At 36.1% G+C, this 24,245-nt stretch overlaps 1 protein-coding gene across 1 annotated transcript; it reads left to right on the top strand.

Moving 5' to 3' along the window:
• The first annotated feature begins 974 nt into the window (after nucleotides 1-974).
• PYROXD1 (pyridine nucleotide-disulphide oxidoreductase domain 1) lies at nucleotides 975-24,234 on the top strand. The gene is made up of 12 exons (XM_065887816.1): nucleotides 975-1,180; nucleotides 3,831-3,911; nucleotides 9,200-9,319; nucleotides 11,860-11,988; nucleotides 13,950-14,023; nucleotides 17,013-17,173; nucleotides 17,937-18,037; nucleotides 19,029-19,164; nucleotides 20,071-20,183; nucleotides 20,824-20,946; nucleotides 22,688-22,825; nucleotides 23,826-24,234. The coding sequence occupies exons 1-12, from the start codon at nucleotides 1,097-1,099 to the stop codon at nucleotides 24,072-24,074; spliced, it is 1,509 nt and encodes a 502-aa protein (XP_065743888.1). The 5' UTR covers nucleotides 975-1,096; the 3' UTR covers nucleotides 24,075-24,234.
• Nucleotides 24,235-24,245: the final 11 nt, after the last annotated feature.

The following is a 24,245-nucleotide window of genomic DNA, read 5'->3' as shown; positions in this document are numbered from 1 at the left end:
TATATGGGTTTAAAGTCCAATTTCCTCTTGCTAGAAATGCTTTGCTTGCTTGCCTGAGAGAGTAATTGGACTTAGAATCACTTATTAAAGTGCCTACTATTTAACTTAGTAAATCAAAACTCAATAATTATTAGAGCTATCAGTAAATATCTGTAATTAGATGTGTTAGGTTTTCTCGTTTATATAGGCTGGTTATTTCCAGAGTTTTAAAGAATTAAAGGGGGATTGATAACTGCCAGTTTTTGAGTGAGCCATTTAGAGAAATAGTACCTTCTTAATTTTATAATACAACCCTCAGGGGAAATATTATATGAGACAGCAAAGGTAATAGTAAATAGTAAAACAATTAAATGGTGAATAATAATATGAATATGGTAAAAATAGTTTTTAAAAATTAGATTGGTAATATTTAATTCAGCCTTTACACATGCTGCTATTTACTGAAAATTGGGGAAGAACGCTCTTTTATTTTGACAAAATGGCAAGTCTATATACTATGGGAAATTTTTGCTGAGGTCAAAATTGTAAATGTAAATAACTTCTTAGAAAACAATAGTAGTATTGCTTTTGTCTTGATTAATGTGTCTATGAAGAATGTGCTTTCAAAATATAAAATCTTAGCTTGCTAGGTTAAGAGTAGGGAAGGATTATGTTCCTTCTACCAGGAAGAGTTTAAGAGCTGAGGCTGTGTTTAATTTCCCGCAGGAACGAACAGTGAGAGCTTCATTTATTCTAAGAACGGTCTGCTCCGTGGGAATACTGGTCTGTTTTTAGACAACCTGCCAAGCCTCTTTTGACAACCCACCTACTTTACTTTGGTTTTTGTCTTATCTTTACTAAATTTTTGTGGGAAAACATACATTCAGCTGTGGCGATAATAACGCAAAACCCCGGAATTGCCAAGCCGCCTCTGCGCTTTAGGAAACGTAGCCCCGGCCGATACGCGAAGAGACTAAGTATGAGCTCCCGGGCACCCGTAGCTCGGATTCTCAGGGGCAGGCGCCGAAAGGGGCCTCCCCCCGCCACTCCCACTCCCGGCCTGTAAACTTTTCCGGCTTCCGCACTGTAGTCCTAAAACCGCTGGGCGTTCGAGAGCATGGAGGCGGCGTGCTCGCCCACGACTGCGGGGAAGTTCGTGGTGGTCGGGGGTGGCATCGCGGGTGTCACCTGTGCGGAGCAGGTAAGGGGGGCGCGCAGGCGGCTCCGCCTCTCCTCCATCCCGGAAGCGGTGGCGCTTGAGGCTCCTTCCCCGCCAGCCTTTCGTAGTTTTTTTCCAGGTCGCTCTTTAGCCGCTTCCTTTTACCCCTTTTACTCCTTCTTGCTCCCAGATATTAGAGACTTTGTCGTGGCCCCAGATGTCCTTAGTACCTCGCAGGCTTCGCTTCCGCCTCAGGGAGGAGCGATGGCGAGCAAGTTGTTAGGGGAAACGCAAAGCGGACTGAACCCGGCTCTGGTCCTAGTAATGTCAAAGCCGATGGGGAGGAGGGGCGGGTTACGACTAGTAAGTTCTTGGTCAGAAAATTCGACCCCCTTTCTTAATTAGCTGATTGAATCCCGCTTCCGCACGGCTGCCCAAGTCCTTAGTGCATCATAACTGAATGGTAAAGAAACCCTTACGTAAGTTTCCTATACTTTGGACTCCCAAGATAGAAGAGGTATCATCTCTAGTAATGTTTTTAAAAACAACCGGCAAGGGATTAAATGCAGTGAGGATATGCTTTTCTGATTTATAGTGAATAATCAGACCACGTATATACATGTACATGTATTCCAAAAGGGACTGGATTATTCTGTTGGTAAACAGTAAACAGATGTAATATTCTTATGACATCACTGATGTCATAAGAAATTGAAGAGGTTATTTTCCCTTGACTTTTAATCTTTGGATGTGTAGTTTTCATTTATTCTCTGGGTAAACACCTATAATCCAGGCACTGTACTAAGGGCTGATCAGACTAATACAAACAGAGTATGGTACCTCCTTTTTAGAGACTCACAGCCTAGTGAGTCATGTAAATAAATAAATAAGTAAAAGTAAGTAAGTCAGTCATTTCATCGATGTGTTCACTACCTTAGGGGTACCTGTGGAGTTGGTAAGGAGTGGATTAGGAAAAAAGTATCCTTTATTAAGGGAGTTGTCCTTTTGTCTTAGTACAGGCATACCTCATTTTATTGCCCTTCAATTTATTGTACTTTGAATATATTGCATTGTTTACAAATTGAAGGTTTGCGGCAACCCTCTCTAGCAAGCCTTACTGGCACCATTTTTCCAACAGCATTTGTTCACTTCGTGTCTCTGTGCCCTATTTTGATAATTCTCACAGTATTTCAAACTTTTAAATGATTATTCTATTTGTTATGGTGATCTGTGCTCAATGATCTTTGATGTTACTATTGCAAAAAGATTACCACTCGCTGAAGGTTCAGAGGATGGTTAGCATTTTTTAGCAGTAAAGTATTTTTTAATTAAGGCATTACATTTTTTAAGAACACATTTTTTTTTGCACACTTAATATTGGCAACTATAGTGTAAACATAACATTTATTTATTTATTTTTGGCTGCGTTGGGTCTTCGTTGCTGCATGCGGGCTTTCTCTAGTTGCAGCGAGCGGGGGCCACTGTGTTGCAGTGCGTGGTCTTCTCATTGCAGTGGCTTGTCTTTGCTGCGGAGCATGGGCTCTAGGCACGCGGGCTCAGTAGTTGTGGCTCACAGGCTCTAGAGCGCAGACTCAGTAGTTCTGTTGTATGTGCTTAGTTGCTTGTGGCATGTGGGATCTTCCCGGACCAGGCCAACCCGTGTCCACTGCATTGGCAGGCGGATTCTTAACTACTGCACCACCAGGGAAGTCCCTAAACATAACTTTTATATGCACTTGGAAACCAAAATTTTCATGCAACTCACTTTATCAAGATATTCATTTTATTGCAGTGGTCTGTAACCGAACCCAGAATATCTCTGAGTTATGCCTATATAGAGGAATGAGTAAAAAGTTTACCAAGTAGACAAGAAAAGACAGACTTTCCAAAGGGAGGCAACAGTGTAATCTCAGGTGGAAAAGCGTGGCGCCATCTGGAAGCAGCAAAGCTTAAAGCGTATGGTTTAAGCTTTGCTGCTTGGGGAAGATGACCAGAGATGAAGCCAGAAAGCGGTAGAGACCTGATCATAAAGGATTTTATAAATCGTGCTAAGAATTTAACAAAGACTTATATAAGTAGTCAAATGATTTTGAGCAGTGTAGTAATATGATCAAATGAAAAAATTTGAAAGATGATTAGTTACAATGTGTTTGGAGCAGGGGAAGCTGGTTAATATGAAACTGGAAGGCTAACTTCAAGGTGATTTTAGTAGCATAATAGTGGAAACAGAAAGTGGGGACATAAATTACAGAATATACAGAGGAAAGCAAGATGGAGAGAGTGATAATATTGTCAAATATTATAGAAGTACTTGGGAAAGGTGCTAAGCTTTTAAATGTTTTATTGAAGCTTTGCTTAATTTCATTCTACTAAAGGCAATTGAAATTATTATTTTATAATAAATAGAAGTTGGTTTAACTGTTAATTAAGAAGATAGTTTCTTCTCATCCTCTGCATGATAATTGTTGAGTTTAGTGTAAATGTATTTTTCATTTTAACAATATGAGAGGGGGACATTACTCACCACTACCCCATAAATATGACCAAGACCTTTAGAGGAAGAACAGTGAGTTTTTAGTTTCCTAAGTTAATAACATTATTAAAATTGCATTATCCCTGTCTCACCCCACCATGCCATATGTAGTAATGCTTAGTTATTTATCATATTTTTCCTACTTGTTTTTTTAATAAGTTGGCAATTCACTTTCCATCAGAAGATATTCTCCTGATCACAGCTTCTCCTGTTATTAAAGCAGTTACAAATTTCAAGCAGGTAAGAACCTTTATATAACTTTCTTAGTATTACTCTTTAAAAACTACAATCACTCAAATAGCAGTTAGTGTAATTGTAGTATTTTAATTGTTTAAAATAACAAATGTTCTTTTGATACTCATTTTAAAATCATAGCTCAAAGTTTAAAATTGTTCAGATTGAATACCAAAAGCACCTGAAATGGTACTGAATTTCTAGTTTTCTCTTCTTCTCTCCCATCTTTTCTGTCCCACTCAGAATTACTTTTCAGAAAATGTATCTTTTGAGGAAAGATGTTACACACATATACGTGTGTATTTTTATGCAAATATATTTGTGTATCTTTATTATAAATGTGTGTGTGCATATATGTTTGTGTGTTTACAAGTCAGAAGAAAAGTGCTTTTGAGCCAAGTTTACACTTGCAGATAATTAATGTTTCAGATGTGTCATAAGCATCTCAGAACAGTTTGTAGTTTGTGAGTTTATTTTACACACTTTATAACATTATAATAGGAGTCTGAGAACATTTGGGTCATAGTATCAAAGAAAAGTGGTCTCCAGACATTTCTGATCCTGTACCTCACCTGTTAAAAACTTTTGAGCTCATATTTTAATATTATATTTATAAATTGTATACATGTACTACAGTGCTACAATTGTGAATATTATAATGCCTATGCAAAAAATAAATGAATAAAAAGATGAAAAACATAAATCTTTTCTTCCCACACTGCAATGAAGACTATTAACATAGTCTTTGATTCATTAGAAGTTTTCCCTTTTAATACTCTGATAATAGATTGTATCTTTTTTTTCTTTCAGCCTTTTGTCTAAGATTTATTATTTATTCATGTAAAGGTTAGAGACTTGATGTTAAAGAGGAAAAGCAACCTTCTCCCTACCCATCTCCCACAAACACACCTTTCCAATCTTGAAGTATGTTTTATAAAAGTTCTTTATATATTGTCTCCCAGGGAAGAGATCAATATACGGTTAACCTACCCCATTCTCATATATAAACCCCTAAGATTTACATAAGCCCCTAAGACCAAGGGTAATTTAGTGCCATATGTTGCTCTTTATAACCTGCCTAGAGATATGTAAGATATCTTAGAACCTTTGGTACAGCCAAAAGAACTATGGGATTGGGAGAACCAGAGAACAAATTATGGCTCTTAATTTCTAAAAGCAAAAAGTATATATTCAGTTACGGCTAAGAGTACATACATTGATAGAGAGAGATATAGCTGAGTCTTCTAATGTCTTTACAGAAGACTTAATTTGGTGTAATGATCCCAGAGCTGTAAGACCCGAGTTTAGTTTTTGCCAATCTTTTTTTTTTTTAAGTGTTGTACAGTAGAAGGAAAAGAACTTGGGTTCTAGGCCTAACTCTTATTTACTGGCTATGTAACCTTGGCAAATCTCTGGACCTGAGTTGCATCATTAGGATAATATCTTCCTTGCTTAATAAGATTGTGAACTTAAGATGTACTAATCTATGTGAAAGTGAATTAAAATAAATATTGCAAATGTCAGTTATTCTTAGTGTTTAGAAGTCAGAAATTGCATTCTTGTTATCATTTATTGAGCACCTAGATTATTTACCAACCAGTGTGCTAGGCACCCAGGCTATAGAGATTAAAAGTATAGAACATACGTCAAAAAGTCATTAGTGGTTATCCCTGGGGTAAGGGGAAAGTGAGATTTAAAGAGCAGTAAAGAAGGATTTTAATATTTAATCTTTTTTTATAATTTATAATTTTTTATAATCTTTTTTATAAATTTTAATATTTAATCTTTATTATGTATTGTTTATTTGTTTAGTGTTAAAAAGAGCACATGTTCATGACTTGTGTAATTTTTAAAGGAGAAAAAGGATTAATAATAATAATAATTCACATTTATGGAGTACTTATTATGCTATACTTCTAAATGTTTTAAATATATTAATGTATTTAATTCTTAACCCTGTGAAGTAGGTCGTTATATTATCCCCATGTTACAGGTGAGGTAAATGGGTCACAGTGAGGTTAGGTAAATTTCTGAGGTGCATAAAGTCAGGTTTTGAAACTAGGCACTTTGGCTGTAGGGCCCTCATGGTCAGTTTCTCAGAATGATTACTTTCTACTGGGACAACAGATATGCAAGAAATAGTTGTCATACAATATGATCATTATCCTGATAGAGGCAAAAAAACTGAGGTAATATTCCAATACATACATATTTATTTTTATACATAGAAAACATTGTAAAGGAGTGCCGAAGCCTGCCTTTGCGAATCAAGGAAGCCTTTACATTGGAAGTTGCATTGAAACTGAGACTTGAAAATGGTTTTACAGTGTTTGTAAGAGCGCGAGTGGAGGTAGGCCTGTGCCGAGGTCATGAAAATGTGTAGCTATGAAACATGCCCCAACAGGGACCAGTTCACTGCTGGCGTGTGGAGTGCAAGTCTGAACCAGTAGGCAGGGGCCAGATGGTGACGGGCTTGTGTGCCATGATGCGAAATTGCACGTTATCTAAATGTAGATATGCCAAACTGCTGGAGCATTTAGAGCGAGTGAAAAGACTGGGCTGGAGACGGTAATTTAGTATTCACCATTGTCTCAGTGTCAGCTGATACAGGCCTGGCTTGCACTCTCCCAGGAAGGACACATGCCGGGAGAAGAAGATGGGCCCAGTGGTGGTGTCCTTGGAACACTAAGCGGAGGTCAGAGAGAAAGGAGAACTTAAAAATGGCCATCCTTCTTCTTAGGCTTAGATCTAAGAGGAAAACTGTGAAAGAGCAGTAACCCTAAAGCCAAGGAAGGCAAAACTTTCAACTAAGAGGAGTGGTCAGTTGTGTCAGATCCTGTGGAATGGTCAGGTAAGATGATGGCTCTAAAGTAGCTATTTCTAGTATAGATCATTGGTGACTTTGAGACAGTTTATACTGTTTTGAGAAATTAATGGAAGGAAATTCTAAAGTGACGGTTAGCATAAACTTTTCTCTCTTGAAAAATTTGGCTGCAAAGGTAGAAAAGATAGAGTGGCAGCAAAAAGAGGACATAAGGTCTAGCGTTAAGTTGAGTTTTATTCTTTTACGGTGGGAAACACTTGAGCCTGTTCACCTGTTGAGATTAAGAAACCAGTGGGGAAGCCTGAAGATGAAGGAGAGCAAGGAATATATAACAAGGAAGGAGTCCTGAGGAGGTGAGAGGCGATGGGATATGGAGCACAGAGCAATGGATTGACTCTGAAATAGTGGGAGTGGGTCAGGGAAGGTGGACACTAGCAAAGAAATGTCTAGATAGTGGGAAAGAAGTAGTCAGAGTTCTTAGTGGTCTCTTCGTGCCTACAAGTAAGGTGATTTACTGAGAATAAAGAGGATAGAGTAAGTTCAGGGAATATTAGACTGGTGAAAGTTTGAAAAAGTCACTGACGGAATGGAATATGTTACTAAGATGTTATTGCTCTTCTCACTATGTTGACATTTGCACTGATGGTATAAAAGCAGTGGTGGCTACTTAAATTGGTAGCCATTTTGTTCTTCACTGCCACACAGTTAGTGAAAAAAATAAAAGCCAGTAAAAAAACATGTTAGTTTTATTAAATCTTGACTCCTGAGTACACATCTTTTTGATATTCTGTATGATGCAATGCGACGTATGCATAAAGCTCTTCGGCATACAACGAGTACAACGTTGTCTCAAGGAAAAGCAGTTGTGCGATTGCTGAGTTGAAGATGAACTAGCTACTGTTTTCATGGAACATCAATTTCACTTGAAAGAACAGCTGACAAACTGGCTATTCATGTTTGGAAAATGAATGAAATGAGCCTGTCACTTTAAGAAAACAACTGATGGTACTTGTTGCCATTATGACAAAACTAGAGCTTTCAAGCAAAAATTAGATTTTTGGAAAACTCGTTCTTCACTGTGAGCCTTAGAGTACTTAGACTTTTCTCATGAAATTGTTGATAATAATGAATGTGTTTTTTTATATTTATTGATATGAAATGTGTCAGTATTTGGAAGATCTCTGTTAACTTAATGAACCAGTATTGTCCAAACGACTGATGTGTGATGTTCCAGGATCCACTCAAAGTGCAGGATAAACTAATGGATTTCACAGTCACAGTATGAAAAGTTCTTGATACGGTTTCAAATTCTACATTTCATCTATCTTTAAGAAACCATCACTTGTTGAGTTTTAGTGTGGCATCAAGAAGAATGTACAATTATCTGAAAGGGCTGCATATCTGTGTGAGACTGAACTCTCTTCATGTATTGATACTTCAACCAAAACAACGTTGCAGTGGTTTAAAGGTAGAAGCAATTTGAATGCAGAAGCAGATATGCAGCTATCTTCTATTAAGCCAGATACTAAACAAATTTGCAAAAATGTAAAACAGGGCTGTTCTTCTCACTTAATTTGTTTTGTTTTAGAAAAAAATATTTTTCATTAACGGTATGTTATATCAGCGTAACATGTTTTTATTGTTACTTTTAAGTGAATTAAGAAATACGTAAATTTCTCAGTTTTAATTGCTAATGCAGCAAATATTGCTAGGTGTAACTCAACAAAAGCTCATCGGGGTCCTCAATCATTGGTAAGGGTGTGAAGGGGTCTTGAGACTAAAATGTTTGAGAACTGCTATAGCCATGCAGTAGCATTTCCATGCAGTGTTTAAGGCCAAATACCAGTCTGAAAGGTGTGTGGTACTTCTATAGCAGACTGGGTATAGGACTAGAGAAAGCAAGTAATTTGGTCTGTGCTTGGGCATTTTCAGGGTAATTAATGGTTAAGGATAAGAGAGCAAGGAAAGATTTGGGGAAAATCCTTCCCCAAATCCATGGCACATCATTCGAAGGAAATGATCCACAATGGAGTCTTAGTGGGATAGGATGGAAAGTGAGTCCAAGAGGATGCTGATGATTTTGGAGAAGAGGAAAGAAGAGTCCCAAGAGTAGATCACAATAAGGTTAGCTAGTAAATGAAGAGAGAGAGCTACAAGGATAAAGAAATAGATAAGCTGTTTGATTACACTATACAGAAATAAGTAGTGTTAGCCCTAATTTTCCAGGCCAGGAAGCTGAGGCTCAGTGACTTTCTGAGTTGACCAAGAGTGGTAGGACTAGTATTTGAATTTAGGTCTTAAAATGCAGAGTCTGGCCCTCTTTTCACTGTATATAGTGCAGTTGGCAGACTTTCTTGTTTTATGAATATGAAATAAATAGTGTATAAAAAGAAATGAAAGGGTTTTTTTTTAATTCTTGAAAGGAAAAAAATTTTTAAGTATACATTTTTATTTCTTTTATCTAATACAGGTTTCTAAAGTGTTGGAAGAATTTGATGTTGAAGAACAACCAAATACCATGTTAGAAAATCGCTTTCCCAACATTAAGGTTATAGAATCTGGAGTAAAGCAACTGAACAGCAAAGAACATGTAAGAGGGGTTTTTTCTTAATGACATTTGCCATTGTTAAATCTTGGTGAGGTTTTGCCTGCCTTCCTTTGACCCCCACCTGTTCCACCACCTCCCAAGTCTCTAGCATATAAATTTCAGTGACATTGATTTCTATTAGTATTACAAAAACTTACACTTTTTGTGAGTTTATTGGGTCATATAATTAGCTTAGCCTGGCATTTTAGGTTTTACATTTTAAATTAGCATTAACATTTATATAGTGTTCACTGTGTTTTGGGCACTGTGTTAAGTACTGGGATACAGTAGCAGTGATAGCAAGAACCTACTCCCGGTAGCTGTCAATGTCATAGGGAGTACAGCCATGTGTACGTTTAATGTATGCCCATAGAAGAAAACAGTTGTTGAAATATTATCAAAGCTCTGATGGTAGGTATTCAGAAAGACTCCCAGATTGAGTAATATTTGAGCTATGTTTTAAAGATGGGTGAATTGAGTTCTCCAGGTGGAGAAGGACATTCCAGGAAGAAGAGATTACGTTACGGGTTCAGAGACCCAGAGAAAGGAAAGGGGCATGTGGAAGAGTGAGACTGTCAAAGGGGTTGGGGTGTGGATAAGTAAAGGAGATTGGCCGACTAGCCCAGAGAAATAAGTAAATAAGATTGTGAAGAGCTTTTTATGTCATGTTAATATTGAGTTTATTTTATAATCAGTGGAAAAAATAGTAAAGAGATTCTAAGTGGAGCCAGGGATGCTAAAATACTCTTTTAGGAAGATGGATCTGACAGCAGTGTCAAGGATGAACTGGGATAGAGCAGGTGGCCAGTAGCCAACAACTAAATTAGAAGGTGGTTGTAATAGTCCAAAATGATATAAGGCCCAAACTAAGACAGTCTCAGGAAAGGCAGTACCTCAGTCTCAGATGTCAGGAAGTCTCAGTGTCGCGTGATTAACAGTACCTTCAGATGAGCTTTAGGCAAGATAGGAAGTAGGGTTTGTAGTTGTTTCTCTAAAGCAGCTAACATTTGAGTTTTCCCTTAGGGAGAAAGCATACATGTCACATTTGAAACAAATAACTTGACAGGAAAAAAAAAAGTAAGAAAAAGTACCGAGTTTTATCAGAAAAATATTGCAAATCTGAATCCAAACACCGCAGTCATTTCCTAATACTTGTAATGGTAGTACTTGTTCCATAAAACACCCATGTCAGTGAATCTGCTCACTGAGGTAGGCTCAAAAGTATACTAATGAATTGTGAGGGAATTTATATATTAGGGCATTTGAGTGAATCAGAGTGCCACACGTTTCATTTGAAAAGTGTCCTACATAACATGCATTCTGTCATCCATCCTTTGTATTCTTTAGTGAATTAGAAATGATGTGTTTTACCTTCGTCTCTACTTCCAAAAATTTAACAGTAGCCAATGAAAAGTTTTTGTGTTTCTTTTATAGTAGCTAAATGCAAATAATTTTTTAAATTTGGTCAGTGCTTATAACTAACTTCTATTAGTTAAAATTCGAACCAGATTATCTAAAGGAAGACTTGTGTAACATTTCTGTATGATTATACTGTGTTGGTTTATTGGTTTTATGTATTTGTTATGTAGCTGAAGAGTTAGAATGGGTAACAAATATTTCAGTGGGTATGTAAATGCTATTTGGCAAGTTTTATAAATCAGACACATGGCACAAGGTTAACCTCCGAAACCATTCCAGCAAAGTCTGACATCTCTCATAGTAGCACATGCTTATGTATACCTGCTTTCTAAATGCTTCTACTTTTGTGTAGATATTCATTCAATATTAAGGAACAAAAACAATGGATCTCTGATATGTATTTTTAGATTCATCTAAATTCATTAATTCAAAATTAATATAAATTTACTTTAAAGCCAGTACATGCTAGGATTTAAGGTTAACATGTTTTTCACTTATATGAAAATATAATCCCCAAACAGCATGAAGTTTGCTGGTAAAGTGATTGTTATTTGTACTTAAGAATATAAATACTGTTTTTTAGCACTTCTGATTTTTCAGATTAAGAAGATGTATTGTGACCTCTTCTACCATTCACTACTCCCCTGTACCCATAACAGCCATTAAGGTCTGATATGATTAGAATCACTAGATCTTCTTACAGTATCTTCTCATTGAGAGCAGAATGTTCATCAAGGAAACGTTCATCAGCATGCTCAATTTGAAATTTTCTCAATGTTTCCTTTCTAATCTAAGGTCAACATACCTTTCCAAACATGAGATTCCCTTGGTTTTATCCAAAATTTTGTGGGAATGTACCTTTTTTTCCCCACGGGAGAAGGACTAATTTTCATCAGATTTTTTAAATGGTTCATGCTTCTAAAGTGATTAAGAATCACCGGATTAGAGAATGCATTCTCTAACAAAGCTTAGTTAGCTTTGTCATTGCTGTAACAAAGTATTGAGTGCCACCAAGAGGCAACCTTAATATATTTTTTGCTTTTGTCTTATTGAATGTTTAAAGTGCAGTTGTACCTATGTATAAATGTTCCCCCTCTCCTCTTTGTTGCTCTATGGTTTTACAGTGCATTTTAACTGAAGATGGCAATCAGCATATTTATAAGAAGCTCTGTTTGTGTGCTGGAGCTAAACCAAAGTTGATATGTGAAGGAAATCCTTATGTGTTAGGAATCCGTGATACAGACAGTGCTCAGGTAACATTTTGACACTGGGTCATGGGGAAGAAACATGAAGGTTTCTTAGACGTTTTCTACATTGGAATCAAAGTGTTCCACTTATAATGTCAATTCCTAAACTGTAGCAGCAGAAGAAAGGTTTCATGACTCATAAACCAGAAAGTAGTTACAATGTTTTATTACTGCCAATTTGAGTTTAGTTTTAGTGGATAGTTTATCTTGTTTTTTAATTCATGTTCTTTCCATTATGTGATATCCCAGAAATAATGTCTATGCTGAAGGTTACAACTTACATTGCATACACATTCATTATTTTACTCTGATCAGGAGTATGTAATTTACATCCTAAATGACGTAATGATCTTTTTCTCAAAAAATAAAGCATGTCCAAAATTTACTTTTCAGCAAAGAAATTAGTTAGTATTCAGAAGATCTTTGTTATACAGAATCATGACAGAATCCTAGAACTGAAAAAGACACTTGTTTGTTGTTCTGCTCAAGAACAGTGATAAACTATCCCAGTAAGGTGAAATTCTATCTTCAGAACCTTGTACAACTTCTTTTGGTAATTTATTTCAGGGTTCATTGACCCTTACTGCCAAAAACCTTCTTGTTTTCTAGTCACAATACTATTGTCTTACCTCAAGCTCATTGTTGTTGTTCTGTCCCATGAAGTGGTAATTGTACATTTACATGATAAGATTTTATAGTCTTGAAAATTGATAGTATTTTCTTCTTAAATAATTAGGAATTTAGACAATACTAGAAGAACTGGATTATGTTCTTGTAAACACTTTAGGTTCATATTATCAAAGATTGAGTTCATAACTGTGTTACAGCGAGGCCCTCTACACATATGAATTCACTGAATCCTCAAGATGATCCTGTGTGACAGTCATTACTCCCACCCTACAAAGAGGCAGCTGAGATGGAGAGACTAAGAAATTTAGCTATACTAAAGTAGTTATTATCAGAAGCATAATCTAAACTCGTGACATTCATCTCCCTGTCCACTGCTCTTTACAGGTCTTTACCTACTGTGTTCAGTGAAGGACAAAGTAGAATTAACTTCAGGTTTTTTTCTTGTAAAATTTAAAGAAGTCAATTCAGTGGTTGTGTATTGTACATTACAATAAGTTTTGGGGTCCATTAATAGAAATGGTGACCTGACATAGTAGGAGGTGGAATTTAGCTATTCAGATGTCATCCTGAAGCAATGGGACTAGTCTCTACTTTAGAAAGTACCATAAGAATGACTCCTGGTATTTTTTCTTCTCTCCAAGTTCATTGTGATCCTTTTTGGGGGGAGGGGGGAGGGAGGGAGGGATGGGAGGTGGAGGCATCAATTCGCTGTCTTATAACGTAATAACATTTTAAAATAAATATTAGACATTATGTGCTTCCTACGCCCAACAGCTTTATCTCTATCATCTTAATACTTATAGAGACCTTGAGATATACTCACCTGTTATTTCCATTTTATAGCTGGGGAACCTGAGGTGCAGAGAGGCTAAGCAATTTGCCCAAGGTCACCTGGTGTACCTGCTAGAGCCAGGGACTTAGATCTGTGCCCTTAACCACTGTGCTGCTGTGCTTCTCGTTCCTGCAAGTTCCAAGTGCTGAGTAACTGCAAGGAAGGTGTCAATTGAGGGACAAGAAGGAAAGGAAGAATCCTGTTTCCAGGGTCTAGATCAATGTCATGTTGGTAACTGATTTGGTCAAATAGTTGGGAACGTGGTAAACTAAAGACAGGCTCTTGCTGCAATTCTGAATGTAGTGACATAAAAGGCAAGGAAAGGCAGGAAGAGGCCTTGCTATAAAGGCAGTTTGGGGTGAAACATGGAGGGAGCATTTATTATATTAATTGGGATGGTGTGTCCTGGCAGAGTGGGAAAGTGAGGTTTATTATCAGTGAAGCCTGTTGCGTCAGGCATTACCCACTATTACAAAACACTCTTTTCATTTTCTTTTTGATACAGGAATTTCAGAAACAGCTTACAAAAGCTAAGAGAATAATGATCATAGGAAATGGTGGTATTGCACTTGAACTAGTGTAAGTACCTGTATTTGAATATTATGTAAGAATTGCTCTGTGATTCATGTGATTGACAGACTAGAAGGCATCTTGTTATCCTAAAATCAAAGATAAATATAATTGTTTTTCATACATTTTCAAGGGGAAAAGTCCACTTTATTTTTTTAGCTTTCATGGAATTCATAGTTGCAAAATTGACCTTATAAAACATAGGAATTTCGGGAATGCTTTAGGTCTCAAAGGGTCTGACACTGATGACTGTCTAGATTTGACCCATACATGTGTTCTTATAAGCACATACTGTACTGAAAAACAACTGAAAACGTGTACACCTTTAGAGGTTTCTGGTGATAGTCCCCGCGACTTTTTATTGCTTATACCCATCCTGCTTCACTCATGTGTGGTACCTGTCTGGCCGATGAAACGCAAAGTGTTTGTGAGTTCTATTTCAGGGTATGTGGTACTCCTAGCTCTTGGTTTTTGGAAGTTGGGGATTGTGAACACCTTAATGTGAAATACTGTCATCTTAAGATGATACTTCAAGTTTGGAAAACATTGAGGACCTGCTGTGGTCTACAGAGCATTGATTCACTTTCTTTGTGATTTTATCTTTCAGCAGATGGCTGACATGGAATAGTCTAGATATTTTTCAGGCCAGAAAGTTGGGTCTGACTAAAAAGAGGACAAATTTATATCAAAATAAGCAATCTGCCAAAGCCCTGTCTTTTCTCACTTTCATTCATTCCAACTCTGAGACTAGGTTTTTGCCCCTCCTTTTTAGAGGATGGTGAATCCCAGTGTAAGAGTTGTTGGATTGCCTGAGTACTAGGTGTGGCAGTCATTGTTTTAATTATGAAGTTTGAGGCATTGTATGGAAAAATGCAGAGAAAAAACTAGGGAGTCAAGACCAAACTGGGCCAAGAGGAGGGAGGCATACATTTATTGTAAGAGGGGCTTCAAATCCTTATGTACACCTGACAGATTTTCTCCATCAGTTATCACCAAAAGTATAACTTAATACTATTATTATTATTATTCACATTGAAAAGCTTTCTCATTCAAAAATGTTCAGTTTCACAACATTTAATCCTATTCCTCACTTTCTTTAGGTCGGAGATTAAAGACCACATACTTGGATATAAAACACATAATTTTATATTCAGTAAACTCTGGTAGTTTAAGAAAGCTCCCATATAGTGTTATTCTCTCGGTTTAGGTTTACTGAATGATTAGGCCTTTGTCTTCTCTTGATGAAAAATGACATATCCAGACTCTTTCTGCTTTTTAATAGCCCCCGTGTCCCACTGAGGCTAATGTTGATTTTCTTCAGTATACTTTTATTTCAGTTATTATCTCTTCTTTCCAAATGTAGGTTAATCCTTTCTTTTTCAAACATAGTTTTTCATAATTTCACAAAATTTAATACTTCTGTTTTTTAAGAGTGGTTTTAAAAATGAAAGCAGTATTTCCCCTATGGGTGATGATACCTTCATGCTTACGCATCTTTCTGAGGACAAGTTCATAGGGTAAGAGGATTAGAGGGTGTCTCGTGAGGTATGGCACACCCAGGAGTCACTTGTGGTGACTACTTACAGTAAATACGGCTCGCTGGTCTAGCATCAGTATTTTAAGCTATTCTGATATGTGTTATGTTTGTGTTTAAAATACAAAAAAAATGGTAATCACAGAAATTTCTAGTTTATAAAAATTAAGGAAATCATTTCATGGTAACTGTGTGCCTATATGTAAATTGACATATAAAATTTATCACCAGATGTGTGTGTGTTCTGCTTTCTGCTCATCAGCAATGCTGTATGACCTGAGCAGAGTTAAGATAAAATGTTCTCCAGATAATCTGACATTTAGTAACTATAAACACTCTTTGCTGGCATAGGAGAGGAGGAAAAATAAAGGCCCATTGGAGAAAGCAAGGGACTCCTTTACCATATGCCAGAAAGCATGAACATCAGGTGATCTGAAGTCAGATGTACTAAACCTTCTTTCTTTTATCACCTGCTTATTGATCAGCCTCGAAAAGTCATATAACCTAACTTACATCAGTCTGAGATATAAAGATGGTAGTACTTTTTACCATAAATCAATGTTAAAAATTAATAACACTAATACACTCTTATTACCATTGTAATTTCAAATAAAATCCTAGTGTAGTTAGGATGACCATATATACTGTGTGTATATATTGTCCCAATTCATTTGTACCAAAATAAGTAGTAATAGCAGATAGATTATAATGAACTTCAGGGACCTTGTGGAATGAATATTAAGAAAATTACGTTCTCCGTGTCCAAACCTAGAGATAAAACTGCAGGAGCTCTGGCTACCTCCTGAACGGTAATGGAAGGTGGCTTCCTTGGCCATTCCTTTCTTCCTCTAAGATCCTTCATTTTTCTGTGAACTGGATCTTTCTTTGGCTAGATGGCTTGGAAATTTCTGAGGTGAAGGGAATTCACTGCAGGGTAATTATTCTGTTATAACAAAGTTAAGATTTTAGTTTCTCTCTCTCATTTGCTCCTTTTTCTGTGTCCTTCCATAATGTGCTTTGAATACATAAAATATTTGTTAGCAAAGAAGTCAACTGTTCTCAATATTGTAGCTATATAACACGTATAACATCTATCCGTTCATTACTGATTAATCTATAACTAGGTAATAAGCAAGGCACTGCTCACTCCTGGGAACCCTGGCGGACATTCATATAACTATCCTGTAGAAATTGAACACTTTGAAGTGATGTTCAGTGCAATGAAATTTTACCTGATATTCAGTACATATATTTGTCACATATGTTTTTTCAGTAAACTGGTTACATTTCTTGTATTATTTATTCTACTTAGCACGTATTATCCTGAAAGAGTGTTACATTCCTCTTTATAATCATTCTTTCTCAGTTTGCCTTAAAATAGTTTATTTACATTTGCCTTAAGAGATAACTGTTATTTGTAGATACAAAGAGTTTTTCTTCCAACTAACTTTCATATTCCTTTAGGTATGAAATTGAAGGCTGTGAAGTGATTTGGGCCATTAAAGATAAAGCTATTGGGAATACTTTCTTCGATGCAGGAGCGGCTGAATTCTTGACTTCAAAGCTCATTGCTGAAAAACCAGAGGCTAAAATTGCACAAAAAAGAACAAGATATACAACTGAAGGTAAATATAGCATCTAGCTCATTCATTCACGGATGAAACTGTATCTTTTTAACCATATAGAAAAAGGCTATAAGAAAATTTAGCAAAAATATTTTATTTGGGGATAGGAATATAGATATTTATTTCTATTTCCTTATGTGATGTTTAAGATTTTATTTATATATATGTATAAAATATTTATAAGATAAATATATTTATATATGTGTATGATGTATTTTATATGAAAAATATGTATAACTAAAACTGGCAATTTAAAGTAAATTAAGTAAACCAGCCCATCTGCATCTTTGCGGACAGATGCTCCAGTTGGACAATACCTAAGGTAATTTTATTAAAAATGCAGTGAGTTTAAAAACAAATGCAGTTTTTTTAGTTTAAAAGAGCTTTTTTATTTTTTTTAACTTTTGGCTTATAAAATTGAGCAAGAATTTTGTAAGTTTTGGGGGTACTAAAAATTGACAAAATTTTCAAAATTTGATGTCTAATTTTCTTACCTTTCATATTAACCAGTGTATATAACATCCATAAAACACTTTTGAGTGTTTATACACAACACTCGATTGAAAGATTACCCATTTTATAGCTCTACATCACAAAATATTAAAATTATGATTAAAATGATTAATATAGATAAGTTTAGTCCTGCTGTATGAATGTATGTGTGAAAATTATTACATTGCCTAAAAACTTCTGAACAAAAACGTAATTCTCTGCCTGGCAGTTTTTATATCATTTGGATTTTGAATTGAGTTTATCCCTTCAGGAAGGAAAAAGGAAGCACAAACCAAAGCTAATGCTGGTAATACAGGCAGTGCCTTGGGACCTGATTGGCATGAAGGGTTGGATCTTAAAGGAACAAAAGAGGTATGTTTTCGTATACTGTTTAAACGTATCTAAATGCAATTTTAAATTCTTGAACTGTTTGTTAAAGACTGGTTATAAGCATATAGTCTAAGAATTGCTAGGTCACTTTCCTTAAAATCCATGGTTCTAGGAAAGGGCTTCAGTGCCACTTGGCCCCATTGAACTCTCCAGAGACAGAGATCTCCATACAGAGACGTTAGTGAATACACCCGTCCTATTTTAATCTTTTCTCAAAGGTCACTTTAGATGTAGTATAATATCTTAAAGGCTATTAGATAGATTCTAAATAAAATACACATTTAACATCCTAATTGCATAAGCAGATGACTTGCTTTTACTCATTTTATTTACTAGATATTTTAGTTTTTTAATAGCTGTTAAAAGGCTATGATATTTAAATATTGCAAGAAGCATGCAGTCCTTATTACTGTGTATGATACCTTTTCAGCCTTCAGTAGGTTGGAAGGGGGCAGGCTTCACAGTGTACCTAATTTTTGTGATGGAAATTACACAAAGTAATTTATTCCTGCACCTTCAGGTCCTAAGCTGAATGGTATTCTTAACCTGGGAACTTCAGTTTAGTTCAGTGAACATTTATTGAGTATCTCCTACCTAACTGGCATTTTACTAAGATTCTGGAATATAACAATCTGGGATATATCAACTTTTTTTTTTTAGTCTGTAACAGCTGTAATTTAAAAGAAATCTACGTGTAATTATCAGGGAAGCTCATAGTAAAAAGTATGCCCTTGGTGCTACCTGCCAGTTCAACTACTAGATCTCTTTAAGTACTGACTGAGTTTCTGCTTATTTCTTTCCAACAGAAACTGAGAGCCATGCTTGTGGGCATTCAGTGTGTTTTCTTTTATACTACAAGAATTATTTTTTCTGTATGTTTTTATAAGCGTATTATAAATTTTTTCTTCATCGTCAGTAACCCAGATCATTCTTTCTAGAAGTATTATAGTGACCAGTACTTCTTTTATTTTAGTTTTCTCATAAAATTCACATTGAAACTATGTGTGAAGTAAAGAAAATCTATCTTCAGGAAGAATTTAGAATTTCTAAGAAGAAGTCCTTGACTTTTCCAAGAGACCATCATAATCAGTTAGTTATAGCTGACAAAGGTAAGTGATGAAATAAGAAAAAAATAAACACTTATTTTAAAAGAAGACAACTTAATATTGCTTTATTATATTTAGAAAACAGCTTCATATTTCCATATAAAACTTAAATGTGAAAAGTAAAAATAAAACCATAATTTAATAACATAAATCATTTTGTTTTCACTACCTACTCTTTACATTTTCTAATAAATTGTAGAAAGAGTAACATCTTACGTAGGGCTCATTATGTTTTGACCATCATAACGTGATGAGTTAATCAGAATATCTTGTGAATCAAGACAAAACATAAAAACTAAAAGAAATCTGATACTCGCAAAGGTGAAGTGACATCCTCAAAATCAAACAGAATGAAATCTATAAATTTGAAACTAAGGCACAGATCTCCTAAAATTCCTATTCTACACTCCTGTGAGAATTACTCAGAAATACACTCACCCAAACCTACTGTATGGGATATCCCACTGCTCTGAATTCTTTGAATTTTTTCATAGGAAAAGAGAGTGTTAGTTTGAATGTGAATAATAAGGGAAAACATTGAAAAGTGAGTAACCTAGTTAGACTAAACTCTCAATGGAGTATAATCTATTAATAAAGATTTTTAAAGAAATAATTTATAAAGTATTATCAATTTAAATTTACTTTGTTAGAATTTCTGTCTAAATTTGAAGGAAAAATGTTTAGAATGCCTGCCATAGTTTTGCGATTATACCCAAAATAAGAAGATGGCACTGATGACATTAAAAATTGTTTTAGCAGATGTACCTATAAATATTAAGAGGTGTTGTTTTAAAGTCATCTCCTGCCTTTTTCTTTCTTTCTTTCTTTCTTTCTTCTAGTCACTGTATTCACATAATGTTACAGACGGTGGTGATTACACTTGAGAATAATTTTCTTTTTTATTTTAAGAGATATGGCCTGTATATGTGGAATTGACCAATGAAAAGATATATGGCTGCGATTTCATTGTCAGTGCTACAGGAGTTACACCAAATACAGAACCTTTTCTCTGTGGCAACAATGTAAGGTGAAAATTTTTGTCCCACTGTGAACACTTTTAAAGTATTGTTTATGAAGATCTCTAATTCTCAAGCATGAGTAATTGTTCATTGTTCTGGCACAGAACTGTAATTTAAGATGACTGAAAACAGTTTAGTTTATATTCATGTCTTGATTTGCAATATTTTTTTTACTGCTTCAAGTCCTTAAGCAGTTAACATCCCAGCCTAAGTGTCATTATTAAGGGGACATAATGCACAGTTTATCTAAATGTTGGTAAGAAACTGATACCTCCTATGAATTCTTAAAAGTGATTCTTTTAGAGAAGCCAGCTTGTATTTTTTGCTTTTTAGCATCTGAAGGTTACAAAAACTAAGGAATATTTTTGTAACTATGGGTGGGGTCATCATATGGTTATTGGCAATTTTTGATGTTCTAAGAATCTTAGGAATTTGAAGTTCTAAGAATTTCATGGGTTCGTCTTAGTAGGAATTTGAGTGCCTGGAAATTCAGCTTAGTTGTCTAAACTTTGCAGTTTAGCCAACTTTTCTCATTAAAGATCAGCATATCAACGTGTAGAATTTGACTTGTTCTTTTACATTAGAATGAAAAAGTCACGTTTCCTTTTTCTTACCCCGTATGCTTATGAGGAACATTGTTTAGTTTGATGTAGGAGAAGACGGTGGCCTGAAGGTGGATGATCACATGCACACGTCCCTTCCTGACATCTATGCTGCAGGTGACATCTGCACGGCCTCCTGGCAGCCCAGCCCAGTCTGGCAGCAGGTAAGCTGGCATAGGTGGTCACAGGTTTTTATCAGAGATTCCATCTGAAAATAAAGGAACTGCTACCAGCATATCCAGCCTTCTGGTTTTCCAACTTTTCTACTTTAAGTGGGAAGCTATCATTGAGTTTTTTTGTCACAAAAACAACAAACAAAAAGAACACTAGAATTTTTCCCTTTTGGTAAGTGATTATATAGTGATGGAATAGACTGGGATGTCTTCTGATTTAAAAAGAATTATGATGGTTACTTTGCTTTTCATGCTCAGATGCTTATCAGCAGTGTCCAGTGGAACTTTCTGTGATAACAGAAATGCTCTGTATTTCGGCAGTATCCAGTCAGGTAGCCACCAGCAATGTGTGTACTAAGCATTTGAAATGTGACTGAGGAACTGAATTTTAATTTTACTTTTAATTAAATAGTCATGTGGCTAGTGACTATGATTTGGGACAGCACAGCTTTGGATGAAAAAGTAGCAAACTGAAATTAGAAACCATACATTCTGTTTCTGACGATCTTATTCCCGTGGGAATTATTACTGAAAGACTGTTCCCATAGTAAGCAGAATTCCTCAGCCTAACAACCCCCTTCTAACTGGACCTAGACTTCCTCCTGCCCCGACAGTGTTGCCTGCCTTGTAATGGTGGAGCAGAAGTACTGGAGGAAGATACTCAGCGGCCAGAGGTGGGGTTGTTTTAGTAGGAGTAGAGACAGAGGTAGATGTTAACAGATGAAAGAACCAGTCAACGCTTATCTTGGTGAAAGACCAGCTCCACAGGTAGGCATGTTTATTCAGATTAACTGGAGTGTGAAGTAGTGGAAGAACCAGATATATTCTAAGAAGCAGCTTTATTATTTAGTATGTTTTAACATACATCAGAGATAGCATCAACAAGACAGTGATTTCAGCCATAATTCTAAAATGCTTCAAACTAGCTTTTTTTTTTAGTTTTCTCTACAATGACATCCAGTGTTGTTTTTATGGCATGTCTGTCCCAAACTCAATTCGGAATTGGAGTTCATGGGATTTTTTTTTTTTTAACATCTCAGCCCTCTAAGGGTTGAATCTAGGGAATATGTATATTATTATATCCTTCATGTGCCTCATACTCTGATACAGGAAAGTCCAAAAATAAACAGGAGTTTCTTACTTTGAGTGAATCTAATAAAGCTTCATCTCTTAATTTGCAGAAGCAGTAAGTACACTACTTCATTTGTTTTATATAGTCCGAGACACAAACTAAAGGGACTCGGAGGTTAGAATACATTAGGTAACAGTGCAGCAGTGTAATATCGCAGGCCACTTCTGTTGGCCGCTCTCTAGTTGTTACCGTGCTCAGTTTACTCTGCTCCCTTACCGTAAGCTGCCTCTTACTTCTTCAAACCCAACCTTGTTTAGAGAGGAGACCGAATTTTTTTTTAAAACTCTATCACTTCTACCAGAAATGCTTAAAGCTCATATCCATGAGTATGGTTATTATTTTTTGCACACAAAAAGACATTTGTTACCACACATGAGGTATAAGAATGACCAACACCAGAATCAGCTGGTTAGTGTGGATGGCTGATTGCTTCTGTGGCAAAGATGATTCAATCAATTACCTAACTAGCTAGATCTAACTGTTCTCAAGGACTGTCAAGCACTGAACCCCTTTAAGGAATTTTACTAGGTTAAGGTGATAACATTTTTCAAATGATGATAATAAAAAGTTAAATAGCATAACCTTTTTTTTTTATTTCAGATGAGGCTGTGGACCCAGGCTAGACAGATGGGATGGTATGCAGCCAAGTGCATGGCCGCAGCTAGTGTAGGCGAGTCTACTGACATGGATTTCAGCTTTGAACTTTTCGCTCATGTAACAAAATTTTTTAACTACAAGGTAAGATAGATAAGCAGATGAGTGCCTTTTCTGCTTGTTAGTTTTTTGGGGTTTTTTTTGCGGTACGCGGGCCTCTCACTGTTGCGGCCTCTCCCGTTGCGGAGCACAGGCTCCGGACGCGCAGGCTCAGCGGCCATGGCTCACAGGCCCAGCCGCTCCGCGGCATGTGGGATCTTCCCGGACCGGGGCATGAACCCGTGTCCCCTGCATCGGCAGGCAGACTCTCAACCATTGCGCCACCAGGGAAGCCCCTGCTTGTTAGTTTTATAACTAACTAATTATGATCATCTGATTTTCTCACATGAATAAACATATGGCTTTAACCACTTTACAAAAAATGACAAATTTCCTCATTTCTTGCAAATTTATACCTGGTTATTATTGCTGGGCTTAATCACTAATCATCTGATAATCATTACCTACCTTCTCACTATATTATTTTATAGTTCGGGGGGAATCTCTTCCAGATTTGTTCCCTGTTGGTGCATTTCTGAGTTTTAGTTGCAATTCACTCCTCCTTTTTGAAGAGAACTAACAGCTGTTCATACTCAAGAATGAGCAGGTACTTCCCCCTACATATTATCTTATTTAATCCTCTGTACATCACTCTGAGGCAGGATTTTTCCTCCTAATTTACCGATAAGGAGAAACACATACAAATATATACATACGGTTCAGGGAGACTAAACAATTTGCCCATGAAAAATCAAATTCAGCTTCTTACTAAATCTTTAAATTGTGACTCAAGGCTAATGTAGTCTACCTCCTACATATTTGTATATTCACTAGGTATTTTTAATGTTCGTACAGGTTGTATGGTAGTGTTATCTGTAGAGTAAATGCATGCCATGCAAGTGTTTTCTTTGGGCTCTTCCGAATGGCACTTTTAGCTGTAAATTTTCGTGACTAGATTTGCCATTCTAGGAAAACACAAAATAACTGCATATTCTGTTTCTTTTTCATAGTCACTAAAATAATTGTTTTGTCTTTCTCTATATAGGTTGTATTGCTGGGAAAATACAATGCACAGGGCTTAGGTTTAGACCATGAATTAATACTGAGGTGTACCAAAGGACAAGAGTACATCAAAGCCGTCCTGCAGAATGGGCGAATGATGGGAGCGGTCTTAATTGGTGAAACTGATTTAGAAGAAACATTTGAAAACTTAATTTTAAACCAGATGAATCTTTCAGCATATGGAGAAGATCTACTAGATCCAAATATTGATATAGAAGATTATTTTGACTAAAAAGGGCATTTCAAGGGCTACATCGAGTTCCAAATAAGACAAAAAAGTCACATGCCAACAAAGTAAATTGACTGACTGCACTGATTTAAAGATGACCATCTGAAGTTAAAAATACAGAAATACGAAGATTTTAAAAATAAATAAAATTCTAAAGATGAAATCAGTTCGTGT

The sequence above is a fragment of the Phocoena phocoena genome, chromosome 11 (assembly GCF_963924675.1).
Source record: "Phocoena phocoena chromosome 11, mPhoPho1.1, whole genome shotgun sequence".
Lineage (NCBI taxonomy): Eukaryota > Metazoa > Chordata > Mammalia > Artiodactyla > Phocoenidae > Phocoena > Phocoena phocoena.
The sequence above is the reverse complement of the archived record's forward strand: the minus strand, read 5'-3'. Positions and strand labels throughout refer to the sequence as shown.